Raw genomic sequence first — 27,790 nt, 5'->3', positions numbered from 1 at the left:
AATTTTTAAAAACAAAAAACCTAAGTATAAAAGAAAGAATCATTTTAAAACTCTTATGGCTTGATTTCAAAGATCACTGTAGATGTCATAGAACAGGTGTTATATACTCAGAAGTAAATGCAGATGTATTCAATATTTAATTTGCATGTAAGAAAAATGACTACCCAACATTAAAGATGATTTATTTTTAATTTATATTGGAGTATAGTTGATTAACAATGTTGTGTTAGTTTCAGGTGTACAGCAAAGTGATTGAGTTATACATATACATGTATCTATTTGTTTTCAAATTATTTTCCCATTTACATTATTACAGAGTATTGAGCAGAGTTCCCTGTGCTATACAGTAGATCCTTGTTGGCTATCTATTTTAAATATAGGCGTGTGTTACATGTCAATCCCAAACTCCCCCACACCATTCCCCATTGGTAACCATAAGTTCATTCTCTAACTCTGTGAGTCTCTGTTTTGTAAATAAGTTCATTTGTATCATCTTTTAAAAAATTCCACATATAAGCAATGTCATATGATATTTGTCTATCTCTGTCTGACTGACTTCACTTAGTATGATAATCTCCAGGTCCATCCATGTTGCTGTAAATGGCATTATTCCGTTCTTTTTTATGGCTGAGTAGTATTCCCTTGTCTATATGAACCATATTTTCTTTATGCATTCATCTGTCAATGGACATTTAGCTTGCTTCCATGTCTTGGCTATTGTAAACAGTGCTGCAATGAACATTGGGATGCATGTATCCTTTTGGAGCATGGTTTTCTGCAGATATATGCCCAGAAGTGGGATTGCTGGATCATATGGTAATTCTATTTTTAGTTTTTTAAGGAACCTCCATACTGTTTTCTATGTGGCTGTACCAGTTTACATTCCCACCAACAGTGTAGGAGGGTCCCCTTTTCTCCACACCCTCTCCAGCATTTATTTTTTGCAGATTTTTTGATGATGGCCTTTGTGATTGGTATGAGGTGATATATCATTGTAGTTTTGATTTGCATCTCTCTAATTATTAGCATTGTTGAACATCTTTTCATGTGCCTCTTGGCCATCTGTATGTTTTCTTTGGAGAAATGTCTCCTAAGGTCTTCTGCCCATTTTTTGATTGGGTTGTTTGTTTTTTTGATATTGAGCTGCATGAGCTGTTTGTAAATTTTGGAAACTAATCCCTTGTCGGTCGTATCATTTGCAAATATTTTCCCCCAGTCTGTGGGTTGTATTTTCATTTTGTTTATGGTTTCTTTTGCTGTGCAAAAGCCTTTGAGTTTAATTAGGTCCCATTTGTTTACTTTTGTTTTTATTTCCATTACTCTGGAGATGGGTTGAAAAAGGTGTTGCTGCGATTTATGTCAGAGTGTTATATGTTTTTCTCTAAGAGTTTTATAGTATCTGGTCTTACATTTAGGTCTTTAATCCATTTTGAGTTTATTTTTGTGTATGGTGTTAGGGAGTGTTCTAATTTCATTCTTTTACATGCAGTCCAGTTTTCCCAGCACCACTTATTGAAGGGCTGTCTTTTATCCATTGTAAACTCTTGCCTCCTTTATTGTTGATTAATTGACCATAGGTGCATTTATTTCTGGGCTTTCTATCCTGTTCCATTGATTTATAGTTCTGTTTTTGTGCCAGTACCATACTATCTTGATGACTGTAGCTTTGTAGTATAGTCTGAAGTTTGGGAAGCTGATTCCTCCAGCTTCGTTTTTCTTTCTTAGGATTGCTTTGGCTATTTGGGGTCTTTTCTGTTAACATGCAAATTTTAAAATGTTTTATTCTAGTTCTGTGAAAAATGCCATTGGTAATTTGATAGGGGTTGTATTGAATCTGTAGATTGCCTTGGGTAGTATAGTCATTTTGACGATATTGATTCTTCCAATCCAAGAACATGGTATAACTTTGCATCTGTTTGTGTCATCTTCGATTTGTTTCATCAGTATCATAATTTTCGGAGTACAGGTCTTTTGCCTCCGTAGGTAGGTTTATTCCTAGGTATTTTACTCTTTTTGATGTGATGGTAAGTGGGATTGTTTCTTTAATTTTCTGATCTTTTGTTATTAATGTATAGAAATGCAATAGATTTCTGCATATTTATTTTGTATCCTGAAACTTTATCAAATTAACTGATGAGCTCTGGTAGTTTTCTGGTAGCATCTTTTTTTAAATATGTAAATTTATTTATTTTTGGCTGTTTTGGGTCTTCATTGCTGTGCACAGGCTTTCTCTAGTTGCAGCGAGTGGGGGCTACTCTTCATTGCGGTGTGTGGGTTTCTCATCACGGTGGCTTTTCTTGTTGTGGAGCATGGGCTCTAGGCACGCGGGCTTGTTGTGGCATGCGGGCTTAGTAGTTGTGGCTCGCGGGCTCTAGAGTGCATGCTCAGTAGTTGTGGCACATGGGCTTAGTTGCTTCGTGGCATGTGGGATCTTCCTGGACCAAGGTTCAAACCCGTGTCCCCTGCAGTGGCAGGAAGATTTTTAACCACTGCACCACCAGAGAAGTCCCTTCTGGTAGCATCTTAAAAAGAGCTTCTATGTATAGTATCATGTCGTCTGCAAAGAGTGAGTTTTTCTTCTCCAATTTGGATTCCTGTTATTTCTTTTTCTTCTCTGAATGCCATGGCTAGGACTTCCAAAACTATGTTGAATAAAAGTGGTGAGAGTGGACATCCTTGTTCCTCATCTTAGAGAAAATGCTTTCAGCTTTTCAATTTGTGAGTATGATGTTACCTGTAAATTTGTCTTACATGGCCTTTATTCTGTTGAGGTAGGTTCCTCAACTTTCTGGGGAGTTTTTATCATACATGGGTGTTGAAGTTTGTCAAAAGCTTTTTCTGCATCTATTGAGACGATCATATAGTTTTTATTCTTCAATTTCTTAATATGGTGTATCACATTGATTTGCAAATATTAAAGAATCCTTGATCCCTGGATAAATACCACTTGATCATGGTGTATGATCCTTTTAATGTGTTGTTGGATTCTGTCTGCTAGTATTTTGTTGAGGATTTTTGCATCTGTGTTCATCTGTGATATTGGCCTGTAAATTTATTTTCTTTCTTTCTTTTCTTGCTTTCTCTCTCTCTGTCTCTCTTTCCTTTCTTTTCTTGCTTTTTTTTTTTTTTGGTGTTATCTTTGTTTGGTTTTGGTATTAGGTTGATGTTGGCCTCATAGAATGAGTTTGAGAGTCTTCCTCCCTCCGCTACATTTTGGAAGAGTTTGAAAAGGATAGGTGTTAGCTCTTCTCTAAATGAGAAGGGTAGGTGTTAGTTCTCTAAATGGCTGATAGAATTCACCTGTGACCTGCCATCTAGTCCTGGACTTTTGTTTGTTGTAAGTTTTTAAATCACAGTTTCAATTTCAGTACTTGTGATTGGCCTGTTCATATTTTCTGTTTCTTCTTGGTTCAGTCTTGAGAGATTGTATCTTTCTAAGAATTTGTCCATTTCTACTAGGTTGTCCATTTATTGGCATATAGTTGCCTGTAGTAGTCGCTTATGTTCTTGTGTATTTCTGTGGTGTCCATTGTAACTACTCCCTTTTCATTTCTAATTTTATTGATTTGAGCCTTCTCCCTCTTTTTCTTGATGAGTCTGACTAAAGGCTTATCAATTTTGTTTATCTTTTCAAAGAACCAGCTTTTAGTTTCATTGATCTTTTCTATTGTTTTCTTCATTTCTATTTCATTTATTTCTGCTCTGATCTTTACGATTTCGCTCTTTCTACTAACTTTGGGTTTTGTTTGTTCTTCTTTCTCTAGTTGCTTTAGGTGTATGTTAGGTTGTTTATTTGAGATTTTTCTTGTTTCTTGAGGTATGATTGTATTGCTGTAAAATTCCCTCTTAGAACTGCTTTTGCTGCATCCCATAAGTTTTTTTTAATGTATGTGCATACATGTGTGGGTACAGAAGGTTCTTTGAGTCAGAGACAAGAACCACTTACTACTCACAGAAAACCTTGTGAGAAATCAGTTCTCACAACGGTGATTTGGTGAGGGCTAGATGGCACATGCATATGTTTTGGGGTACAGTATGGATAAGGAACTCCACAGGGGGAAAGACAGACATTATATAGGGCTGCTGGATTCCTATTCATATGAGAGAGAGAGAGAGTGACAGAGAGAGACAGAGAGACAGAGAGAGACAGAGAAACTTTGCTGTGGAGGTCAAGAGAGTAAATTCCATTCCAGAGAGGGGGACTGATATTTTACTTTCCTGGGAGACATCCTCTATCTGTGCTGTAAAAAAAGCTACCCTCTCTGGATTGAAGTGTTTCATAAGTTTTGGATTGTCATGCTTTTGTTTTGTCTCTAGGTATTTTTTATTTCCTCTTTGATTTCTTCAGTGATCCATTGGTTGTTTAATTGCATACTCTTTAGACTCCATGTGTTTTTTATAGTTTATTTTCTTGTAGTTGATTTTTAATCCCATAGCGTTGTGGTCAGAAAAGATGCTTGATATGATTTCAGTTTTCTTAAATTTACTGAGGCTCACTTTGTGGCCCAGCATGTGATCAATCCTGGAGAAGAATGTGCACTTGAGAAGAATGTGTATTCTGCTGCTTTTGAATGGCATGCTCTATAAATATCAATTAAGCCCACCTGGTCTAATGTGTCATATAAGGCCTGTGGTTCCTTACTGATTTTCTTTCTGGATGATCTGTGCATTGATGAAAGTGGGGTGTTAAAGTCCACCACTATTATTATGTGGGGGATTTCTCCTTTAATGGCTGTTACTATTTGCCTTATATATTGAGGTGCTCCTATGTTGGGTCCATACATATTTACAATTGTTGTATCTTCTTCTTGGATTAATCCCTTGATCATTATGTAGTGTCTTTTGTCTCTTGTAAATAGTCTTTATTTTAAAGTCTATTTTGTTTGATATGAATATTGCTCCTCCAGCTTTCTTTTGATTTCCATTTACATGGAATCCCTTTTTCCATTCCCTCACTTTCAGTCTGTATGTGTCCCTATATCTGAAGTGGGTCTTTTGTAGACAGCATATACATGGGTCTTGTTTTCGTATCCATTCAGCCAGTCTGTGTTTTTTGGTTGTGGCATATACTCCATTTATTTTTAAGGTAAATATTGATATGTATTTTCTTATTGCCATTTTGTTAATTGTTTTGGATTTGTTTTTGTAGGTCTTTTTAATTCCCTTCCTCTTTTGTTCCCTTCTCTTGTGATTTGATGACTGACTTGTGTTGTGTTTGGATTTCTTTTCTTTCTTGTGTGTTTATCTATTGTAGATTTTTGGTTTGCCATTCCCATGAGGTTTTGATATAGCTGTCTATATATAAACAAAATTGTTTTGAGTTGCTGGTCTTTTAATTTCAAATGCATTTCCAATAGCCTGCATTTGTGCTCTCCTTTTCTCATGATTGCTGGTTTTGATATACTATTTGTGTGTAGATGATTTCCTACCTTTACCATATGTTTGCCTTAACTGGTGAGTTTTTCCATTCATAATTTTCTTGTTTCTAATTGTGGCCTTTTCTTTTCCACCTAGAAAATTTCATTCAGCATTTGTTGCAAAGCTGGTCTGGTGGTACTAAATTCTCTTATTAGCTTTTGCTTGAGCTTTTGATTTCTCCATCGAATCTGAGAGCCTTGCTGGGTAGCTTATTCTTGGTTATTGGTTCTTCCTTTTCATCAGTTTAAATATATCATGTGACTCCCCTCCGGCCTGCAGAGTTTCTGCTGAGAAATCAGCTGATAACCTTGTGAGAATTGCCTTGTATGTTGCTTTTAAGGTTTTTTTCTTTGTCTTTAATTTTGGTCAATTTCATCACTGTGTGTCTTGGTGTATCCCTTCTGGGGTTTATTCTGCCTGGGACTCTCTGCACTTCCTGGACTTGGGTGACTGTTTCCTTTCCCATGTTAGGGAAGTTTTCAGCTATTATCTCTTCAAATATTTTCTCAGGTCCTTTCTCCTTCTGGGACCCTTATAAAGCAAGTGTTGGTATGTTTAATGTTGTCCCAGAGGTCTCTTATACTGTCCTCATTTCTTCTCATTCTTTTTTCTTTATTCTGTTCCACAGCAGTGATTTCCACCATTCTGTCTTCCAGCTCACTTATCTGTTCTTTTGCCTCAGTTATTCCTTCTCATATATCTTTCATTTCAGTTATTGTATTGTTCATCTCTGTTTGTTCTTTAAAGCTTCTAGCTCTTTGTTAAACAAAGATCTTCTCAATCTGTGCCTCCATTCTTTTTCTGAGATCTTGGATCATCTTTACTATCATTACTCTGAATTGTTTTTCAGGTAGACTGCCTGTCTCCCCTTCACTTAGTTGTTCTTCTGGAGTTTTACCTTGTTCCTTCATCTGGGACACATTCCTCTACTGTCTCATTTTGTCTAACTTTCTGTAATTGCAGTTTCTGTTCCACAGGCTGCAGGGTTGTAGTTCTTCTTGCTTCTGCTGCCTGGCCCCTGGTGGATGAGGCTAAGAGGCTTGTGTAGGCTTCCTGGTGGGAGGGACTGGTTTCTGCCCAGTGGTGGGTGGAGCTGGCTCTTGTCCCTCTGATGGGCAGGGCCATGTCAAGGGGTATGTTTATCAGGCAGCTGCGTGCTCAGGAAGACTTTAAGCAGCCTGTCTGTTGATGGGTGGGGCTGTGTTCCCACCCTGTTGGTTGTTTGGCCTGAGGTGTCCCAGCAGTGGAGCCTACAGGCTGTTGGGTGGGGCCAGGTCTTGGTGAGAAAACGGTGGCCTCCAGGAGGGCTCACGCCAATGAGTACTCCCCAGAACTATTGCCACCAGTGTTCTTGTCCTTGCAGTGAGCCACAGGTGCACGCCTCCACAGGAGACCCTCCAATACTAGCAGGTAAGACTACCCAGTCTCTTATGAGGTTACTGCTTTTCTCCCTGGTTCATGGTGCACACCCTCCAAGAGTGGAGTTTCCCCCAGTCCCGCGGAATTCCTGTGATCAAAACCTGATGGCCTTCAAAGCCAGATTCTCTGGGGGCTCCTCCTCCCATTGCCAGACCCCCAGGCTGGGGAGCCTGACATGGGGCTCAGAACCTTCATTCCTGTGGGTGAACTTCTGTGGTAAAATTGTTTTCCAGGTTGTGGGTCACCCACCTGGCATGTATGGGATTTGATTTTATCATGCTCCTCCTACCATCTCGTGGTGGCTTTTTCTTTGTCTTTGGATGTAGGGTATCTTTTTTGGTAAGTTCCAGCAATTTTTGGTCAATTCTTGTTCAGCAGTTAGTTGTGACTTCAGTGTTTCCCTAAGAAGAGGTGAGCTCATGTCCTTCTACTCTGCCATCTTGTCTCAGCTGTGTGTCTAGGCTCATTGTTATAATTTTTATTATTGCCTTAAGTTAGCCCTCATCATCTCCTGTCTTCCACCAGAAAGCTGGGTCTGTTTGTTTATATGTCCAGAGAATGCTGTGATGCTGTCCAGATCACTGTTTCAGGACCAAGGCACTCAATTCTTCATCTGCTTGGAGAATTGGCTAGCAATGCCTTGCACCTGAGCTCTTCCCAGTGCATGCTCTCAGCTTCCTTCCCTCACTTTCCAACATCAACCATATAGGGAGAGACCCAAGGGACCTGACAGAGGAAATGGATTTCTAAGGCTGATTTTTAACAATAATAAGATAGATAGATAGGCAAAAGGCTTTGATCCTTGAATTTATATTATATAGAATAGTATATAACATTATATGTAAATACATGGCTTATATCTTCAGTGATTTCAGAGGTTATTTCATTATTAATGAATGAAAAACAAAGGATTTTCTGCTGTAATTTACAGCCATAGTTTGTTATTTAAGAATTATCAGTTTTTCCTCTACTCTCTTTCTTAACTGCCCCCTCATCTGAAACTTCCTTCCATGCGCCTCTCTGATACTTAAGGTCCCAGTAGATTTCCCTGCAGAAGGTCTCTTGGTCACATGTTCATGGGTAAACCTCAAGTGAAGCGAAATTATTTGTATAAGATTATATAGTTAGAGGTAGAGCTACCAACACCCAAACCTTCTCAATGCCAGGTGCAAATTTCCCCCTAAAGCCTTAGTGCCTTCCCTCACCTGAGAGCACACCCTCAAGGCCAAAATAGCAGATGACGTGCCTCTACCATGGGGGTGTTAAGGGACAAGGTAGAGGCAAAAGGTTCACTCCGTTTCCCCTTCTCATGAGAATTTTACTTTGAACTGACCCTCTAGCTCTGTTTTCCAGTAATGTGATAAGGTGGTACGTGTCAGCTGTGTTACTAAGCAACACTACTTAAGGTAAAAACGACCCCTGATTGGAACTAGCATCTGACTTGGAGGAATTATAAATAAGTTATTAATACCTAACAGGAAACTGTAACTTTCAGGTTTCCTAAGTGTGCTGACTTTTGTAACTGGGCAAATCCATTGTGGGGGGGGGGGCGGCCCTGGAAACTATGCTGATGGAATTATTACAAGAGATACTGGTCCAGGAGCATGTAAATCAGGGCAGCTCCTGCACCCACCCAAAGCACCTGGTCTCTTTTCCTTGCACCTGAGCTTTGTAACCTGGGGGCTAAAGGAAACAGCTATGTGGTCTTCTGTGTGGATTCAGTGAGAGCTCCCACAGGAAGAGAAACACCTGATGCTGCCCTGCTGGAAGCTGTGGGTCCTGTATTATATCTGTCTTTCTGAGTAGATTGATACTCAAATCATACCAAATATGGCCTATTAGTCTTGTGAGTATGAATGTTCAGTTGCACCTAAGACCAGGCCCCTGGTTGATACTGCAGAGGGCATCAGGGCTAGAATTGGGCAGGCTGTGCCTCATGCCATGTTTATAGCTAGAACAGTGCGATGTGGAGTTAGACAACGTACCCCCTAAGAACAAACTTTTTTTTTTTTTTAGTAACACTGACACATTTTGTAGCTTTATCTGTGATGGCATACAGTCATATGCTAAAAGAACCTATAAAAGTAACTTTGAGTCCTGTTTTCTGGTCACAAGAGTCCAGTTTCTGTCATATCAACTCTGTTCTCTAACAACTTTCAATAGCAGATTCCATAACCCAGATGAAATGCACTAATTTTTTCCCCTGTATTCCCCCATTCAATCTGGGCTGCCACAATCAGACAGAAAGAAAGCATGAGGACACTTTTTTCTTGACTCTGTAGTGGAAAGCTTAGCAAACAGTAACTGCTTCAGGCCTGTCAAATAGATGCAATGCACCAGTTTAAGTGGGAATGCTTCATTTTCCACATTATGATTGTTAGAGTACAGCGCAGAGCGGAATGAGGCTGCTTGTCCTCCTCTCTACTTCCAGATGAAAAATCAAACTCACCTTAGCTGTTTTGCTCATTTTCAGTTTCTCCCTCAAGTAGCTCAGTGTCTGATGCTTGCTGTTGCTCAACACAGTGCTTCTGGAGCATGTCTTCTGTGTGCCTGTGGATGACCTTATGGGCTGCGAGGATGTGCTTCTGCTGTGCGTTCCTCACTGTGCCAAAGGGACAGAAGACTTATTACTCTGGAAGTTGGAACATATCATTCCCAAAGATTCTCAAGAGAGTAGTGACAGAAATGATAACTTTGCAAACTACATATTCTCTTACTTAAGGCTGACTGGATTAAAGAAAAATTACCTGCTGTCTGCTTTGGAAGGATACATTCCAAGGGTAACTCAACCCAAATCTTATTATTGCTGCTCCCCCTGTTCCACTCTCTGCTCAGTCCAGTCATGCTCCTCCCCACCAGGTTTGCCTCCATTCTACTGCTTAGCAGCTTCCCTCACCTGGAATGCCTGCATTCTAAATCCTGCCCTTCTGCAAAGCCCAGCGCAAGTCCCAGCTCCTCCAGGAAGTCTCCTTTGACTGAGTCAGCCCACATTTACCGTGACCACACTTGAGTTTGTACAGACCTGTTCAGCACTGAAGTACTTCATGTGAGTTACATTTTGTTTACCTAGATTGTAAATGACATAAAGGTAAAGACCTTGTTTCATACTTCTCTTTGAGCCTTAGTCCCTAATATGAAGGGTACTTGTTGAATGATGAGTTTCTGAGCTCACGGATTTAAAAGCTGGTCCTAGTTCCACATTCTAAGAGTATTTATTACCAAGACTTAGTACATTAAGCATCCCGTTTGCCTTGGAAAGAGGTAATTGTGATGATGATGATGACAGCAGTTAGCATTTGTCCTTACTTTGTACCAGGCACTGTTTTAAGCAGTTGGCATATACTTATTCATTTAAGCCACCCACAACCCTAAAAGAGAGTAGTATTAATATCCCCATTTTCAGATGTGGCAACTGAGACACAGAGAGATTAGGTAATTTGCCTAAAGTCATACAGCTAGTAAAGCATAATAAGCAGTACTGTGGATTCTATGCTATTGAGGTGTCAGCTAGTTTATATAGGGTAAATCACATAGCAACTTACAACACTTCAGAGCAGTATGGTTGAAAGAATGGGGACTTTGGAGCCACACAGACCATGGTACAATCTGCATACTGTATAATGTCTCTAAGCACCAACTTCCTTAACTGAACTATGAGAACACATCTATAGATGTTGTAAGAAATTCAAATAAGGTATTTCTAAAAATGCTTAGTACATTGTCTGGAACTTAGTATGCATCTAAACCTTGGTAGTTACTATTATTTTCATCTGAATAAGATCTTCAAGGTCATTCCCCTCCATGAACTTTTAGAAAAATGAGAGTTGGTGGATTAGGAAGACTCTGAGCTCACCTCCTCTCACACCAAAATTACTATTTACAGAGAAACTACTGATGAGAAAGACCAAAACCTACCAGAAAAGACCTCTACAACTAAAGATACAAAGAAAGAACCACAGTAAGATGGGTAGGATGAGTGGGGTTGTGGTATAGTCAAGAGCCGTACCCCTGGTAGGCAACCTACAAACAGGAAAATCACTAGAATTGAAGAGGTTCTCCCCAAGGAGTGAGGGGTCTGAACCCCACATTGGGCTCCACAGCCCAGGGGTCCTGCACTGGAAAGATGAGTACCCACAATATTTGGCTTTGAAGGCTAGTGGGGCTTTCTTTCAGGAAACCCTGTGGGCTGTGGTATATAGAGACTCCACTCTTTTTTTTTTTTTTTTTTTTGCGGTACGCAGGCCTCTCACTGTTGTGGCCTCTCCCATTGCAGAGCACAGGCTTCAGACACTCAGGCTCGGCGGCCATGGCTCATGGGCCCAGCCGCTCCGTGGCATGTGGGATCTTCCCGGACCAGAGCACGAACCCGTGTCCCCTGCATCGGCAGGCGGACTCTCAACCACTGCGCCACCAGAGAAGCCCAAGACTCCACTCTTAAAAGGTACACACAAAATCTTACACACTGTGGCACCCAGGGCAGAAGCAGTAATTTGAAAGGACCCTGGGTCAGACCCACCCACTGATCTTGGCGAGTTTCCTGGGGTGGTAGGAGGCAACTGGACCTCACCCTGGGGACACAGACACTCATGGTAACCACTTTGGGGAGCTTTTTCTACCACATGGACACAGGTGCTGGTGAGCACCATTTTGTAAATGGTGCTCTAACTCGTCAGCCTCAGGACCCAGTACCGCCCACACCCACCAGCCTGTAGGCACCGGTACTGGAATGCCTCAGGCCAAGTGACTAGCTGGGCAGGGACACAGCCCCACCCACCAGTGGGCAGGTTACCTTAAAACACCTTGAGCCCACAGCCACTCATGGACATGGCCCTGTCCACCAGAGCACACAAGCACTATAACTGGGACCCCCAGGGCCTGCAGCAAGAGACCTTGGAACCTGGCTCCAACCTATCAGTAGGCTGGCACCAACCCCAGACCTGCTGGGCCCCAGCCCCACCCACCAGCAGGCCAATACCAGCTCTGAGACACTTTGGGCCCCTCAGCCAGCCTCCGCAGAATCTGGACCCACTCACCAGACATGGAATGGATAAACAAGGTCCTACTGTAAAGCATAGAGAACTTATATTCAATATCCTGTGATAAACCATAATGGAAAAGAATATAAAAAGAGAATGTATATATATGTATAACTGAATCACTTTTCTGTACAGCAGAAATTAACACAACACTGTAAATCAACTATTCTTCTATAAAAAAATAAGGCAGAACAGCAACAAAAAAAGGAACTCTAGAGAACGGATGAACAGAGTGAGGTTAGAAGGTTTTAACAAAGAGAAAATATAAAGAACCAAACAGATGAAAATATAATAACTGAAACGAAAAATACACTAGAAGGAATCAACAGTAGATTAAGTAATACAGAGGAATGGATCAGCAAGCTGTAAGACAGATTAGTGGAAATCATTCAAGCTGAATAGAAAAAAAGGATAGAAATGAGGACAGTTTTTTAAGAGACCTCTGGGAAAACATCACATATACTAACATTTACATTACAGGGGTCCCAGAAGGAGAAGACAGAGAAAGGGACAGAGAACATATTTGAAGCCAAAACAGCTGCAAACTTCCCTAACCTGTGAAATGAAACAAACATGCAAGTCTAGGAAGCACGGAGAGTCCCAAACATGATCAACCCAAAGAGGACCACACCAAAACACTCTGTAATTAAAATGGAAAAATCAAAGATAAAGGGATATTATTAAAAGTAGCAAGGGAAAAGCAACAAGTTATGTACTAGGGAACTCCCATAAGGCTATCAGATGACTTTTCAGCAGAAACTCTGCAGGCCAGAAAAGAGTGGCAAGATATAGCTGAAGTGATGAAAGGGAAAACCCACAACCAAGAATACTCTACTTGGCAAGTCTTTCATTCAGATTTGATGAAGAGATCAAAAGTTTTACAGACAGGCAAAAGCTAAAAGAGTTCAGTACCACCAAATCAGCTTTACAAGAAATGTTAAAGGGACTTCTCTAAGTGAAAAAGAAAAGGCCACAAGTAGAAACATGAAAATTATGAAAAGAAAAAGCTCATTGGTAAAGGTAAGTATAAGGTAGTAAAGTTAAGGTAGTAAATCAACCACATACAAAGCTAGTAGGAAGGTTAAAAGACAAAAGTAGTAAAATCACCTATATCCACAATAAGCCGTTAAGGGATACATAAAACTAGATATAAAGTACGATGACAAAAACAGTAATTGCAAAAAGGGAGGGGAGTAAAAATGCAGAGTTGTTAAAATGCGTTTGTTTGAAATTAAGAGATAAGCACTTAAAATAATCATATATAGATACAGATAGACCTATCTACATCTATGTATAAACCTAATGGTAACCATAAACCAAAAATCTATAATAGATACACACAAAAAGAGACAGGAAGCCAAACAACACTGAAAACATCATCAAATCACAAGGGAAGAGAAGGAAAGAAGAAAGGAACAAAAAAGAGTTACAGAAAACAACCCCAAAGCAATTAAAAAATGGAAATACCTACCTGTCCATAATTACTTTAAATGTAAATGGAATAAATTCTCTAATCAAAAGACATAGTGACTGAATGTATACAAAAATAAAAGCCATATATATACTGCCTACAAGAGACTCAGTTGAGATCTAAAGACACAGACTGAGAGTGAGAGGATGGAAAAAGGTATTACATGCAAAAAGAAATCAACAAGAAGCAGGAGTGCAATACTTAGATAAAATAGACGTTAAAACAAAGACTGTTAGGAGAGCCAAAGAAGGAGACATTACATAATAATCAAGGGATTAATCCAAGAAGAAAATGTAACAGTTGTAAATATATATGCACCCAACATAGGAACACTTAAACATATTAACAGACATAAAGGGCGAAAATCAACAGTAGCACATAATACTAGGAACTTTGTGTGTGTGTGTGTGTGTGTGTGTGTGTGTGTGTGTGTGTGTGTGTGTGTGTGTTAAAGAATTTACTGATTTAACAACAAGATATATAATATGGGTCCCTCTGTCACAGGCAATGAAAACAGGCAATCCCTACTGAGGAATGAAATTATTCAGAAATTTATCTGCAACGAAATACAAACAGATTTTCTGTAAGAATAGTTTTCATCTGGAAATTTACATGTTTATAGAAAACCCACAGACATTTTGATCTTTGCTCTCTCTTTTGACTCCATCCAGGTTTCCAATACAGTCCCCTACACGTGAACCTTCAAGTTGCAAACTTTCAAAGATGTGAAAATGCCCCGTGTGCCAATTGTTGTACTCCTCTACTGTTTTTTTTTTTTTTTTTTTTTTGCGGTATGTAGGCCTCTCACTGTTGTGGCCTCTCCCGTTGCGGAGCACAGGCTCCGGATGCACAGGCTCAGCGGCCATGGCTCACAGGCCCAGCAACTCCGCAGCACATGGGGTCCTCCTGGACTGGGGCACGAACCCACGTCCCCTGCATCAGCAGGTGGACTCTCAACCACTGCGCTAGCAGGGAAGCCCTTCTACTGTACTTTTTGAAGTACTGTACTGTAAGATTAAAAATGTTTTCTATATTTTTTGTGTTTTTAATGTATTATTTGTGTGAAAAGCATTATAAACCTATTACAATACAGTACTATATAGTTGATTGTGTTAGTTGGGTAACTAGGCTAACTTTGTTGGACTTAAGGAACAAATGGGACTTATGAACGTGCTCTTGGAAGGGAACTCGTTCCTATGTAGGAGACTTACTGTACTAGGGACTTTAACACCCCACTTACATCAATGGACAGGTCATCCACACAGAAAATTAATAAGGAAACAATGGCCTAAACGACACACTAGACCAGATGGACTTAATAGATGTTTATATAGAACACGCATTCCAAAAGCAACAGAATACACATTCTTTGCAAGTGCACATGGAACATTCTCCAGGATAAATTACATGCTAGGCCACAAAATAAGTCTCAGTAAATTTAAGAAAATTGAAATCTTATCAAGCATCTTTTCTGATCACAGCTCTATGAGACTAGAAACCAAGTACAAGAAAAAGCAGCAAAAAAACATGTGGAGGCCAAATAATATGCCACTAAACAACCAATGGATCACTGAAGGGATCACTGAAGAAATCGAAGAAATTTTAAAAAAATACATGGAGAAAAATGAAATAAAAAATGCAGTGATCTGAAATCTCTGGGATGCAGCAAAAGCAGCTCAAAGAGGACAGTTTATAGTGTGATACAAGACTACTTCAGGAAAGAAAAGTCTCAAAGAATCTAACCTTAAACCTAAAGCAACTAGAAAAAGAAGAACAAACAAAAGTTAGTTGAAGGAAAGAAATTATAAACATCCATGCAGTAATAAATAAAATAGAGCCTATTCCTAAAAAAGTAGAAAAGATTAATGAAACTAAGAGCTGTTTCTTTGAAAAGATAAAATTGATAAATCCTTTATTCAACTCATCAAGAAAAAGAGAGAAAGGGCCCAAGTAAATAACATCAGAAATGAAAAAGGGAAGCAACTATATGCCAATAAAATGGACAACCTGGAAGAAATGGACAGATTCTTGGAAAGGGATAACCTTCCGAGACCGAACCAGGAAGAAATAGAAAATATAAACAGACCAATCACAAGTAATAAAATTGAAAATTAAGAAACAAAAGTCCAGGACCAGATGGCTTCACAGGTGAATTCTATCAAATATTTAGAGAAGAGATAACACCTATCCTTCTCAAACTCTTCCAAAAATTGCAGAGGGAGAAACACTCCCAAGATTATTCTACAAGGCCACCATCACCCTGATACCAACACCAGACAAAGACGTCACACACACACAAAAATTACAGACCAATGTCACTGATGAACAAAGATGCAAAAATTCTCAACAAAATACTAGGAAACAGAATCCAACAACACATTAAAAGGATCATACACAATGATCAAGTGGTATTTATCACAGGGAAACAAGGATTCTTCAATATTATGAAAATCAATCAGTGTGATATACCATATTAACAAATTAAAGAATAAAAACCGTATGATCATCTCAATAGATGTAGAAAAAGCTTTTGACAAAATTCAACACCATTTATGATAAAAACTCTCCAGAAAATGGGCATAGAGGGAACCTATCTCAACATAATAAAGGCCATATATGACAGACCCACAGCAGACATTCTCAATGGTGAAAAACTGAAAGCATTTCCTCTAAAATCAGGAACAAGGATGTCCACTCTCACCACTATTATTCAACATAGTTTTGGAAGTCCTAGCCATGGCCATCAGAGAAAAAAAATAAAAGCAATACATATTGGAGAAGAAAAAGTAAAACTGTCACTGTTTGCAGATGACATGATAATATACCTAAAAAATCCTAAAGATGCCACCAGAAAACTGTTAGAGCTAATCAATGAATTTGGTAAAGTTACAGGATACAAAATTAATACACAGAAATCTCTTGCATTCTTATACACTAACAACGAATGATCAGAAAGAGAAATTAAGGAAACAATCGCATTTACCATTGCAACAAAAAAGAATAAAATACCTAGGAATAAACCTACCTAAGGAGTCAAAAGACCTGTACACAGAAAACTATCAAACACTGATGAAAAAAAATCAAAAAGATGACACAAACAGATGGAGAGATATACCATGTTCTTGGATTGGAAGAATCAATACTGTGAAAATGACTGTACTATCGAAAGCAATCTACAGATTCAATGCAATCCTTATCAAATTACCAATGGCATTTTTCACAGAATTAGAACAAAAAATTTTACAATTTGTATGGAAACACAGACCCTGAATAGCCAAAGCAATCCTGAGAACAAAAACCAAAGCTGGAGGAATCAGGCTCCCCAACTTCAGACTATACTACAAAGCTACAGTAATCAAGACAATATGGTACTGGCACAAAAACAAATATAGATCAATGGAACAGGATAGAAAGCCCAGACATAAACCCAGGCACTCATGGTCAATTAATCAATGACACAGGAGGCAAGGATATACAATGGAGAAAAGGCAGTCTCTTCAATAAGTGGTGTTGTGAAAACTGGACAACTACATGTAAAAGAATGAAATTAGAACATTCTCTAACACCATACACAAGAATAAACTCAAAATGGATTAAAGACCTAGAATGTAAGAGCGAATACTATAAAACTCCTAGAGAAAAACAAGCAGAACACTCTTTGACATAAATCACAGCAATATCTTTTTGGATCCACATCCTAGATTAATGAAAATAAAAACAAACATTAAAAAATGGGACATAATTAAACTCAAAAGCTTTTGCTTTTTGAGCAAAGGAAACCATAAAAAAAAAAAAAACAACCCATAGACAGGGAGAAAGTATTTGCAAACGAAGCAAGTGACAAGGGATTAATCTCCAAAATAATATAAACAGCTCATGCAGCTCAATATTAAAAAAAAACCCAATCAAAAAATGGGCAGAAGATCTAAATAGACATTTCTCCAAAGAAGACATATGGATGGCCAAAAGGTAGATGAAAATATGCTCGACATCACTAATTATTAGAGAAATGCAAATCAAACCAACAATGAGAGCTTGGGGAAGACGGCAGAAGAGTAAGATGTGGAGATCACCTTCCTCCCCACAGATACATCAGAAATACATCTACACGTGGAACACCTCCTACAGAACACCTACTGAACGCTGGCAGAAGACCTCAGACCTCCCAAAAGGGAAGAAACTCCCCACGTACCTGAGTAGGGCAAAAGAAAAAAGAAAAAACAGAGACAAAAGAATAGGCACGGGACCTGCACCAGTGGGAGGGAGCTGTGAAGGCAGAAAGGTTTTCACACACTAGGAAGCCCCTTTGGGGGCGGAGACTGCGGGTGGCGGAGGGGGGAAGCTTTGGAGCCATGGAGGAGAGCGCAGCAACAGGGGTGCGAGGGGCAAAGCGGAGAGATTCCTGCACAGAGGATCGGTGCCAACCAGCATTCACCAGCCCGAGAGGCTTGTCTGCTCACCCGCTGGGGCACACGGGGGCTGGGAGCTGAGGGTCCAGCTTCGGAGCTTAGATCCCAGGGAGAGGACTGAGGTTGGCTGTGTGAACTCAGCCTGAAGGGGTTAGTGCACCACAGCTAGCCGGGAGGGAGGCTGGGGAAAAGTCGGGACATGCTGAAGAGGCAAGAGACTTTTTCTTCCCTCTTTGTTTCCTGGTGCGTGAGGAGAGGGATTAAGGGCGCTGCTTAAATGAGCTCTAGAAACGGGCACGAGCTGCGGCAATCAGCTTGGACCCGAGACGTGCATGAGACGTGAAGGCTGCTGCTGCCACCACCAAGAAGCCTGTGTGCAAGCACAGGTCACTATCCACACCACCCCTCCAGGGAGCGTGTGCAGCCTGCCACTGCCAGGGTCCTGGGATCCAGGGACAACTTCCCCGGGAGAACGCACGGCGCGCCTGAGCCTGGTGCAATGTCACGCTGGCCTCTGCCGCCGCAGGCTCGCCCCACCTCCGTACCCCTCCCTCCCCCAGGCCTGAGTGAGCCAGAGCCCCCGAATCAGCAGCTCCTTTAACCCCATCCTGTCTGAGTGAAGAACAGATGCCCTCCGGCGACCTACATGCAGAGGCGGGGCCAAATACAAATCTGAAACCCGGGAGCTGTGAGAACAAACGAGAAAGGAAAATCTTTCCCAGCAGCCTCAGGAGCAGTGGATTAAATCTCCACAATCAACCTGATGTACCCTGCATCTGTGGAATACCTGAATAGACAACGAATCATCCCAAACTGAGGAGGTGGACTTTGAGAGCAAGATTTATTATTTTTTCCCCTATTCCTCTTTTTGTGAGTGTGTATGTGTACGCTTCCGTGTGAGACTTTGTCTGTATAGCTTTGCTTTCACCATTTGTCCTAGGGTTCTGTCCGTCCGTTTTTTTTGTTTTACTTTTTAAAAAAAATTTTTTTTTAATTTAATAACTTTATTTTATTTTACCGTACTTCATTTTATTTTATTTTATTCTCTTTCTTTCCTTCTTTCTTTCTACGTTTTCTCCCTCTTCCTCTGAGCCGTGTGGATTAAAGGCTCTTGACGCTGCAGCCAGGAGTCAGTGCTGTGCCTCTGAGGTGGGAGAGCCAACTTCAGGAGACTGGTCCACAAGACACCTCCCAGCTCCATGTAACATCAAACGGCAAAAATCTTCCAGAGATCTCCATCTCAACACCAACACCCAGCTTCACTCAACGACCAGCAAGCTACAGTGCTAGACACCCTATGCCAAACAACTACCAAGACAGGAACACAACCCCACCCATTAGTAGAGAGGCTACCTAAAATCATAATAAGTCCACAGACACCCCAAAACACACCAACAGACGTGGACCTGCCCACCAGAAAGACAAGATTCAGCCTCATCCACCAGAACACAGGCACTAGTCCCCTCCACCAGGAAGCCTACACAACGCACTGAACCAACCTTAGCCACTAGGGACAGACACCAAAAACAACGGGAACTACGAACCTGCAGCCTGCAAAAAGGAGACCCCAAACACAGTAAGATAAGCAAAATGAGAAGACAGAAAAACACACAGCAGATGAAGGAGCAAAATAAAAACCCACCAGACCTAACAAATGAAGAGGAAATAGGCAGTCTACCTGAAAAAGAATTCAGAATAATGATAGTAAAGATGATCCAAAATCTTGGAAATAGAATAGACAAAATGCAAGAAACATTTAACAAGGACCTAGAAGAACTAAAGAGGAAACAAGCAATGATGAACCACACAATAAATGAAATTAAAAATACTGTAGAAGGGGATCAATAGCAGAATAACTGAGGCAGAAGAACGGATAAGTGACCTGGAAGATAAAACAGTGGAAATAAATACTGCAGAGCAGAATAAAGAAAAAGAATGAAAAGAGCTGAGGACAGTCTCAGAGACCTCTGGGACAACATTAAACGCACCAACATTCAAATGATAGGGGTCCCAGAAGAAGAAGAGAAAAAGAAAGGGACTGAGAAAATATTTGAAGAGTTATAGTTGAAAACTTCCCTAATATGGGAAAGGAAACAGTCAAGTCCAGGAAGCACAGAGAGTCCTTTACAGGATAAAACCAACGAGAAACATGCCAAGACACATATTAGTCAAACTGTCAAAATTAAATACAAAGAAAACATTAAAAGCAGCAAGGGAAAAACAACAAATAACACACAAGGGAATCCCCATAAGGTTAACAGCTGATCTTTCAGCAGAAACTCTGCAAGCCAGAGGGACTGGCAGGACATATTTAAAGTGATGAAGGAGAAAAACCTACAACCAAGATTACTCTACCCAGCAAGATTCTCATTCAGATTTGATGGAAAAATTAAAACCTTTACAGACAAGCAAAAGCTGAGACAGTTCAGCACTACCAAACCAGCTTTACAACAAATGCTAAAGGAACTTCTCTAGGCAAGAAACACAAGAGAAGGAAAAGACATACAATAACAAACCAAAAACAACTTAGAAAATGGGAATAGGAACATACATATCGATAATTACCTTAAATGTAAATGGACTAAATGCTCCCACCAAAAGACACAGACTGGCTGAATGGATACAAAAACAACACCCATATATATGCTGTCTACAAGAGACCCACTTCAGACCTAGGGACACAAACAGACTGAAAGTGAGGAGAAGGAAAAAGATATTCCATGGAAATAGAAACCAAAAGAAAGCTGGAGTAGCAATTCTCATAGAAGACAAAATAGACTTTAAAATAAAGAATATTATGAGACAAAGAAGGACACTACATAATGATCAAGGGATTAATCCAAGAAGAAGATACAACAATTGTAAATATTTATGCACCCAACATAGGAGCACCTCAATACATAAGGCAAATACTAACAGCCATAAAAGGGGAAATTGACAGTAACACAATTATAGTAGGGGATTTTATCACCCCACTTTCACCAATGGACAGATCATCCAAGATGAAAATAAATAAGGAAACACAAGCTTTAAATGATACATTAAGCAAGATGGACTTAATTGATATTTATAGGACATTCTGTCCAAAAACAACAGAATACACATTTTTCTCAAGTGCTCATGGAGCATTCTCCAGGATAGATCATATCTTGGGTCACAAATCAAGCCTTGGTAAATTTAAGAAAATTGAAATTGTATCAAGTATCTTTTCTGACCAAACGTTATGAGACTAGATATTAACTACAGAAAAAGATCTGTAAAAAATACAAACACATGCAGGCTAAACAATACACTACTTAATAACGAAGTGATCACTGAAGGAATCAAAGAGGAAATCAAAAAATATCTCGAAACAAATGACAATGAAGACACGACAACCAAAAACCTACGGGTTGCAGCAAAAGCAGTTCTAAGAGGGAAGTTTATAGCTATACAATCCTACCTTAAGAAACAGGAAACATCTCAAATAAACAACCTAATCTTGCACCTAAAGCAATTAGAGAAAGAAGAACAAAAACACCCCAAAGTTAGCAGGAGGAAAGAAATCATAAAGATCAGATCAGAAATAAATGAAGCAAACAATGGCAAAGATCAATAAAACTAAAAGCTGGTTCATTGAGAAGATAAACAAAATAGATAACCCATTAGCCAGACTCATCAAGAAAATAAGGGAGAAGACTCAAATCAATAGAATTAGAAATGAAAAAAGAGAAGTAACAACTGACACTGCAGAAATACAAAAGATCATGAGAGATTACTACAAGCAACTCTATGCCAATAAAATGGACAACCTGAAAGAAATGGACAAATTCTTAGAAATGCACAACTGCCAGGACTGAATCAGGAAGAAATAGAAAATATGAACAGACCAATCACAAGCACAGAAATTGAAACTCTGATTAAAAACCTTCCAACAAACAAAAGCCCAGGACCAGATGGCTTCACAGGCACATTCTATCAAACATTTAGAGAAGAGCTAACACCTATCCTTCTCAAACTCTTCCAAAATACAGCAGAGCGAGGAACACTCCCAAACTCATTCTACAAGGCCACCATCACCCTGATACCAAAACCAGACAAGGATGTCACAAAGAAAGAAAACTACAGGCAAATATCACTGATGAACGTAGATGCAAAAATCCTCAACAAAACACTAGCAAACAGAATCCAACAGCACATTAAAAGGATCATACACCATGATCAAGTGGGGTTTATTCCAGGAATGCAAGGATTCGTCAATATACGCAAATCAATAAACGTGATATACCATATTAACAAATTGAAGGAGAAAAGCCATATGATCATCTCAATAGATGCAGAGAAAGGTTTCGACAAAATTCAACACCCATTTATGATGAAAACCCTGCAGAAAGTAGGCATAGAGGGAACTTTCCTCAACATAATAAAGGCCATATATGACAAACCACAGCCAAAATCCTATTCAATGGTGAAAACCTGAAAGCATTTCCACTAAGATCAGGAACAAGACAAGGTTGCCCACTCTCACCACTCTTATTCAACATAGTTTTGGAACTGTTAGCCACAGCAATCAGAGAAGAGAAGGAAATAAAAGGAATCCAAATTGGAAAAGAAAAAGTAAAGCTGTCACTGTTTGCAGATGACATGATACGATACATAGAAAATCCTAAAAATGCTACCAGAAAACTACTAGAGCTAATCAATGAATTTGGTAAAGTTGCAGGATACAAAATTAATGCACAGAAATCTCTGGCATTCCTATACACTAATGATGAAAAATCTGAAAGTGAAATTAAGAAAACACTCCCATTTACCACTGCAACAGAAAGAATAAAATATCTAGGAATAAACCTACCTAAGGAGACAAAAGACCTGTATGCAGAAAATTATAAGACACTGATGAAAGAAATTAAACATGATACAAATAGATGGAGAGATATACCATGTTCTTGGATTGGAAGAATCAACATTGTGAAAATGACTCTACTACCCAAAGCAATCTACAGATTCAATGCAATCCCTATCAAAGTACCACTGGCATTTTTCACAGAATTAGAACAAAAAAATTTCACAATTTGTATGGAAACACAAAAGACCCCGAATAGCCAAAACAATCTTGAAAATGAAAAATGGAGCTGGAGGAATCTGGCTCCCTGACTGCAGACTATACTACAAAGCTACAGTAATCAAGACAGTATGTTACTGGCACAAAAACAGAAATATAGATCAATGGAACAGGATAGAAAGCCCAGAGATAAACCCACACATATATGGTCACCTTATCTTTGATAAAGGAGGAAGGAATGTACAGTGGATGAAGGACAGCATCCTCAATAAGTGGTGCTGGGAAAACTGGACAGGTACATATAAAAGTATGAGATTAGAACACTCCCTAACACCATACACAAAAATAAGCTCAAAATGGATTAAAGACCTAAATGTAAGGCCAGAAACTATCAAACTCTTAGAGGAAAACAGGCAGAACACTGTATGACATAAATCACAGCAAGATCTTTTCTGACCCACCTCCTAGAGAAATGGAAATAAAAACAAACAATTGGTGCCTAATGAAACTTAAAAGGTTTTGCACAGCAAAGGAAACCATAAATAAGACCAAAAGACAACCCTCAGAATGGCAGAAAATATTTGAAAATGAAGTAACTGACAAAGGATTCATCTCCAAAATTTATAAGCAGCTCATGCAGCTCAATAACAAAATAACAAACAACCCAATCCAAAAATGGGCAGAAGACCTAAACAGACATTTCTCCAAAGAAGGTATACAGACTGCCAACAAACACATGAAAGAATGCTCAACATCATTAATCATTAGGGAAATGCAAATCAAAACTACAATGAGATATCATCTCACACCAGTCAGAATGGCCATCATCAAAAATCTATAAACAATAAATGCTGGAGAAGGTGTGGAGAAAAGGGAACACTCTTGCACTGCTGGTGGGAATGTGAGTTGGTACAGGCACTATGGAGAACAGTATGGAGGTTCCTTAAAAAACTACAAATAGAACTACCATATGACCCAGCAATCCCACTACTGGGCATATACCCTGAGAAAACCATAATTCAAAAAGAGTCATGTACCAAAATGTTCATTGCAGCTCTATTTACAATAGCCCGGAGATGGAAACAACCTTAGTGTCCATCATCGGATGAACGGATAAAGAAGATGTGGCACATATATACAATGGAATATTACTCAGCCATAAAAAGAAACGAAATTGAGCTATTTGTAATGAGGGGGATGGACCTAGAGTCTGTCATATAGAGTGAAGTAAGTCAGAAAGAGAAAGACAAATACCATATGCTAACACATATATATGGAATTTAAGGGAAAAAAATGTCATGAAGAACCTAGGGGTAAGACAGGAATAAAGACACAGAGCTACTAGAGAATGGACTTGAGGATATGGGGAAGGGGGAAGAGTTAGCTGTGACAAAGTGAGAGAGTGGCATGGACATATATACACTACCAAACGTAAAATAGATAGCTAGTGGGAAGCAGCCACATAGCACAGGGAGATCAGCTCGGTGCTTTGTGACAACCTAGAGGGGTGGGATAGGGAGGGTGGGAGGGAGGGAGACACAAGAGGGAAGAGATAATGGGAACATATGTATATGTATAACTGATTCACTTTGTTATAAAGCAGAAACTAACACACCATTGTAAAGCAATTATACTCCAATAAAGATGTAAAAAAAAAAAAAATCTACAATGAGGTACCTCCTCACACCAGAATGGCCATAATGTCTGTCATCAAAAAGTCTACGAACAATAAATGCTGGAGAGGGTGTGGAGAAAAGGGAACCCTCCTACACTGTTGGTGGGAATTTATATTGGTACAACCACTATGGAGAACAGTATGGAGGTTCCTTAAAAAACTAAAAATAGCACTACCATATGACCCAGCAATCCCACTCCTGGGCATATATCTGGAGACAACCACAATTCAAGAAGATACATGCACCCCAAGTTCATTGCAACACTATTTACAACAGTGAAGACACCGAAGCAACCTAAATGTCCATCAACAGAGGAATGGATAAAGAACATGTGGTACATATATACAATGGAATACTACTCAGCCATTAAAAAATAATACCATATTCAGAAACATGGCATTATCATACTAACTGAAGATTATCATACTAACTGAAGTCAGACAAAAGACAAATATCATATGATATCCCCTATATGTGGAATATAAAAAAAATGATACAAATGAACTTCTTTACAAAACAGAAACAGGCTCAAACTTCAAAAACAAAGTTATGGTTACCAAAGGGTAAAGATGGTGTGGGGGGGATAAATTAGGAGTTTGGGATTAACACACTACTATATATAAAATAGCTAACCAACAAGGACCTACTGTATAGCACGGGGAAATCTACTCAATATTCTGTAATAACCTATATGGGGAAAGAATCTGAAAAAGAATGGGTATATGTATATGTATAACTAAATCACCTTGGTGTACACCTGAAACTAACACAACATGATAAATCAACTATATTCTAATATAAAATAAAAATTAAATTTAAAAAACAAACTGAAGGATAAAAGCCATATGATCATCACAATAGATGCAGAAAAAGCTTTTGACAAAATTCAACATCCATTTATGATAAAACGTCTCCTCCACAAAGTGGGTGTAGAGGGAACATACATCAACATAATAAAGGCCATATATGAATTAAATGAAAAATGAATTAAACACCTAAATGTAAGAGCAGAAAGCATAAAACTCCTAGAAGAAAACACAGGCAGAACACACTGACATAAATTGTAGCAATATTTTTTGGCTCTGTCTCCTAAGGCAAAGGAAAGAAAAGCAAAAATAAATAAATGGGACCTAATTAAACTTAAAAGCTTTTGCACAGCAAAGGAAATCATTGACAAAATGAAAAGACAACTTACTGAATGGGAGAAATACTTGCAAATAATAAGACCAATAAAGGATTATTATCCAAAATATATAAATAGCTCATACAACTCAATATCAGAAAAACAAACCCAATTTAAAATGGGCAGACGACTTGAATAAACATTTTTTTTTGGCCGTGGCATGCGAGATCTTAGTTCATCTACCGGGGATCAAACCCACACCCCCTGCAGTGGGAGTGCAGAGTCTTAATCACTGGACTGCCAGGGAAGTCCCTTGAATAAACATTTTTTTAAAAAGACATATAGATGGCCAACAGGCACATGTAAAGATGCTCAACATTGCTAATCATCAGAGAAATGCAAATCAAACCCACAGTGAGATATCACCTCACACCTGTCAGAAGGGCTATCATCAAAAAGACCACAAATAACAAATGTTCGAGAGGGTGTAGAGAAAAGGGAACCCTCATGCAATGTCAGTGGGAATTTAAATTGATGCAACCACTTTGGAGAACAGTATGGAGGTTCCTCAAAAAAGTAAAAATAGAACTACCATATGATCCAGCAGTCCCACTCCTGGGTATGTATCTGAAGAAATGAAAATACTAATTGGAAAAGATACATGTACCCCAATGTTCATAGCAGCATTATTTACAATAGCCAAGAAATGGAAGCAACCTAAGTGTTCATTAATAGAGGAATGGATAAAAAGACATGGTGTGTGTGTGTGTGTGTGTGTGTGTAAACACACACACACACACACACACACCATGGAATACTACCTAGCCATAAAAAGAATGAAATTTTGCCATTTACAACAACATGGATCAACCTGGAAGGTATTATGCTTCATGAAGTAAGTCAGACAAAGACAAATACTGTATGTTTTCACTACACGTGGAATCTAAAAATATCAAACAAACAAATGAATTTAACAAAACAGAAACAGATCTTCAAATATAGAGAACAAACTAGTGGTTACCAGTGAGGAAAGGGGAAGTTGGGAGGGGCAAGATAGGGGTAGGAGATTAAGAAGTACAAACTACCACATATAAAATAAATAAGCTACAAGGATATATTGTAGAGCACAGGGAATATAGCCAATATTTTATGATAACTTTAAATGGAGTATAATCTATAAAATTTTAAATCACTGTGTTGTACACCTGAAACTAATGTTATAAATCAACTAGACCTCAATAAAAAAATTTTTTTTAATTCATCCAAATAAAAATTAATAATGAGATATCTCAAACGGTCTGTATGTAATACTACTTAATTTGGGGTAAAGAGTATAACACATGGATGTCTTATTTGGAACGAGAAACAAAAGGCCCTAGTGTGTGCTCCCTGTCCAGGTGGCTTTCTTCGTTTGGGCTACATCCACACAAAGGGAAGAAGTTAGGACTTGCTCAGTTTGCCCACAGACAAGTCCCACTGATTCCTTTACATCTCGTGCCCCCTCCAGCTCCTTCCCCTCAGAGCCAGGAGAAGCTGGGGAGGGGGGTCACAAACTAGTAACTATTAAACAGAGGATTTCCCCCCCTCCTTCAGTTCCCTCAGGTGGAATTGATCTGAAGCAGGTTGGCCTCACCTTGGACAGAGGAGAAGGAGCAAGGAGTTGCATGTTTTCTTAAGGATCTAGAAAACATAAGATCCCTTTTATAATATAAGGTGACAGAAAAATATTATTTGATTTAATTTAACAAAATTAAATTTTGTTGGTAGAGGCACTATCATACACTGTTGATGGGAGTATGAATTAGAACAATCTTTTTGTGGGGGCAGTTTGGTGGTATCTATCAAAATATAAAACACACATACCTTATTTCCAGCACTGTACTGCTAGGAGTTTACTCTCCGAAGCCTGACCAGGGTGTTCACTGCTATTTATACGAAAACACACCGGGAACAAACTAGATGCTTATTGCTGGGGTGGGTACTGGTTTAAAAAAGTACAATCATGTAATGGGAAAACAAGATATTTCTTTGTTCTTGTCCAATGCATTAGAACTACCATTCCTTTCTCACTGGTTACGTGATCTTAAATATTAACACTTCTCTTAAACCTGTCTAGAATTCCCCTGCAAACTCTAAAGCCTCCCAAGCTCTTATTTCACTTAAATATATTTTTTTAACATCTTTATTGGGGTAT

General features: G+C 39.1%; 1 protein-coding gene and 1 non-coding gene across 2 annotated transcripts in view; both read right to left on the bottom strand.

Moving 5' to 3' along the window:
- The window catches only part of CFAP91 (cilia and flagella associated protein 91), a 146,687-nt gene that overhangs the window by 12,023 nt on the left and 106,874 nt on the right, over positions 1-27,790 (bottom strand). Inside the window, exon 17 of the mRNA XM_060009902.1 lies at positions 9,287-9,439. Coding sequence (XP_059865885.1) covers positions 9,288-9,439 — 152 coding nt within the window. The 3' untranslated portion in view covers position 9,287. The remainder of the gene's footprint in view (positions 1-9,286; positions 9,440-27,790) is intronic.
- Positions 9,039-9,169, bottom strand: LOC132425152 (small nucleolar RNA SNORA31). The gene has a single exon (XR_009519353.1). It is a non-coding gene; the product is annotated as a small nucleolar RNA SNORA31 (small nucleolar RNA).

The sequence above is a fragment of the Delphinus delphis genome, chromosome 4, assembly GCF_949987515.2.
Source record: "Delphinus delphis chromosome 4, mDelDel1.2, whole genome shotgun sequence".
In the NCBI taxonomy this organism is placed as follows: Eukaryota; Metazoa; Chordata; class Mammalia; order Artiodactyla; family Delphinidae; genus Delphinus; species Delphinus delphis.
The sequence above is the reverse complement of the archived record's forward strand: the minus strand, read 5'-3'. Positions and strand labels throughout refer to the sequence as shown.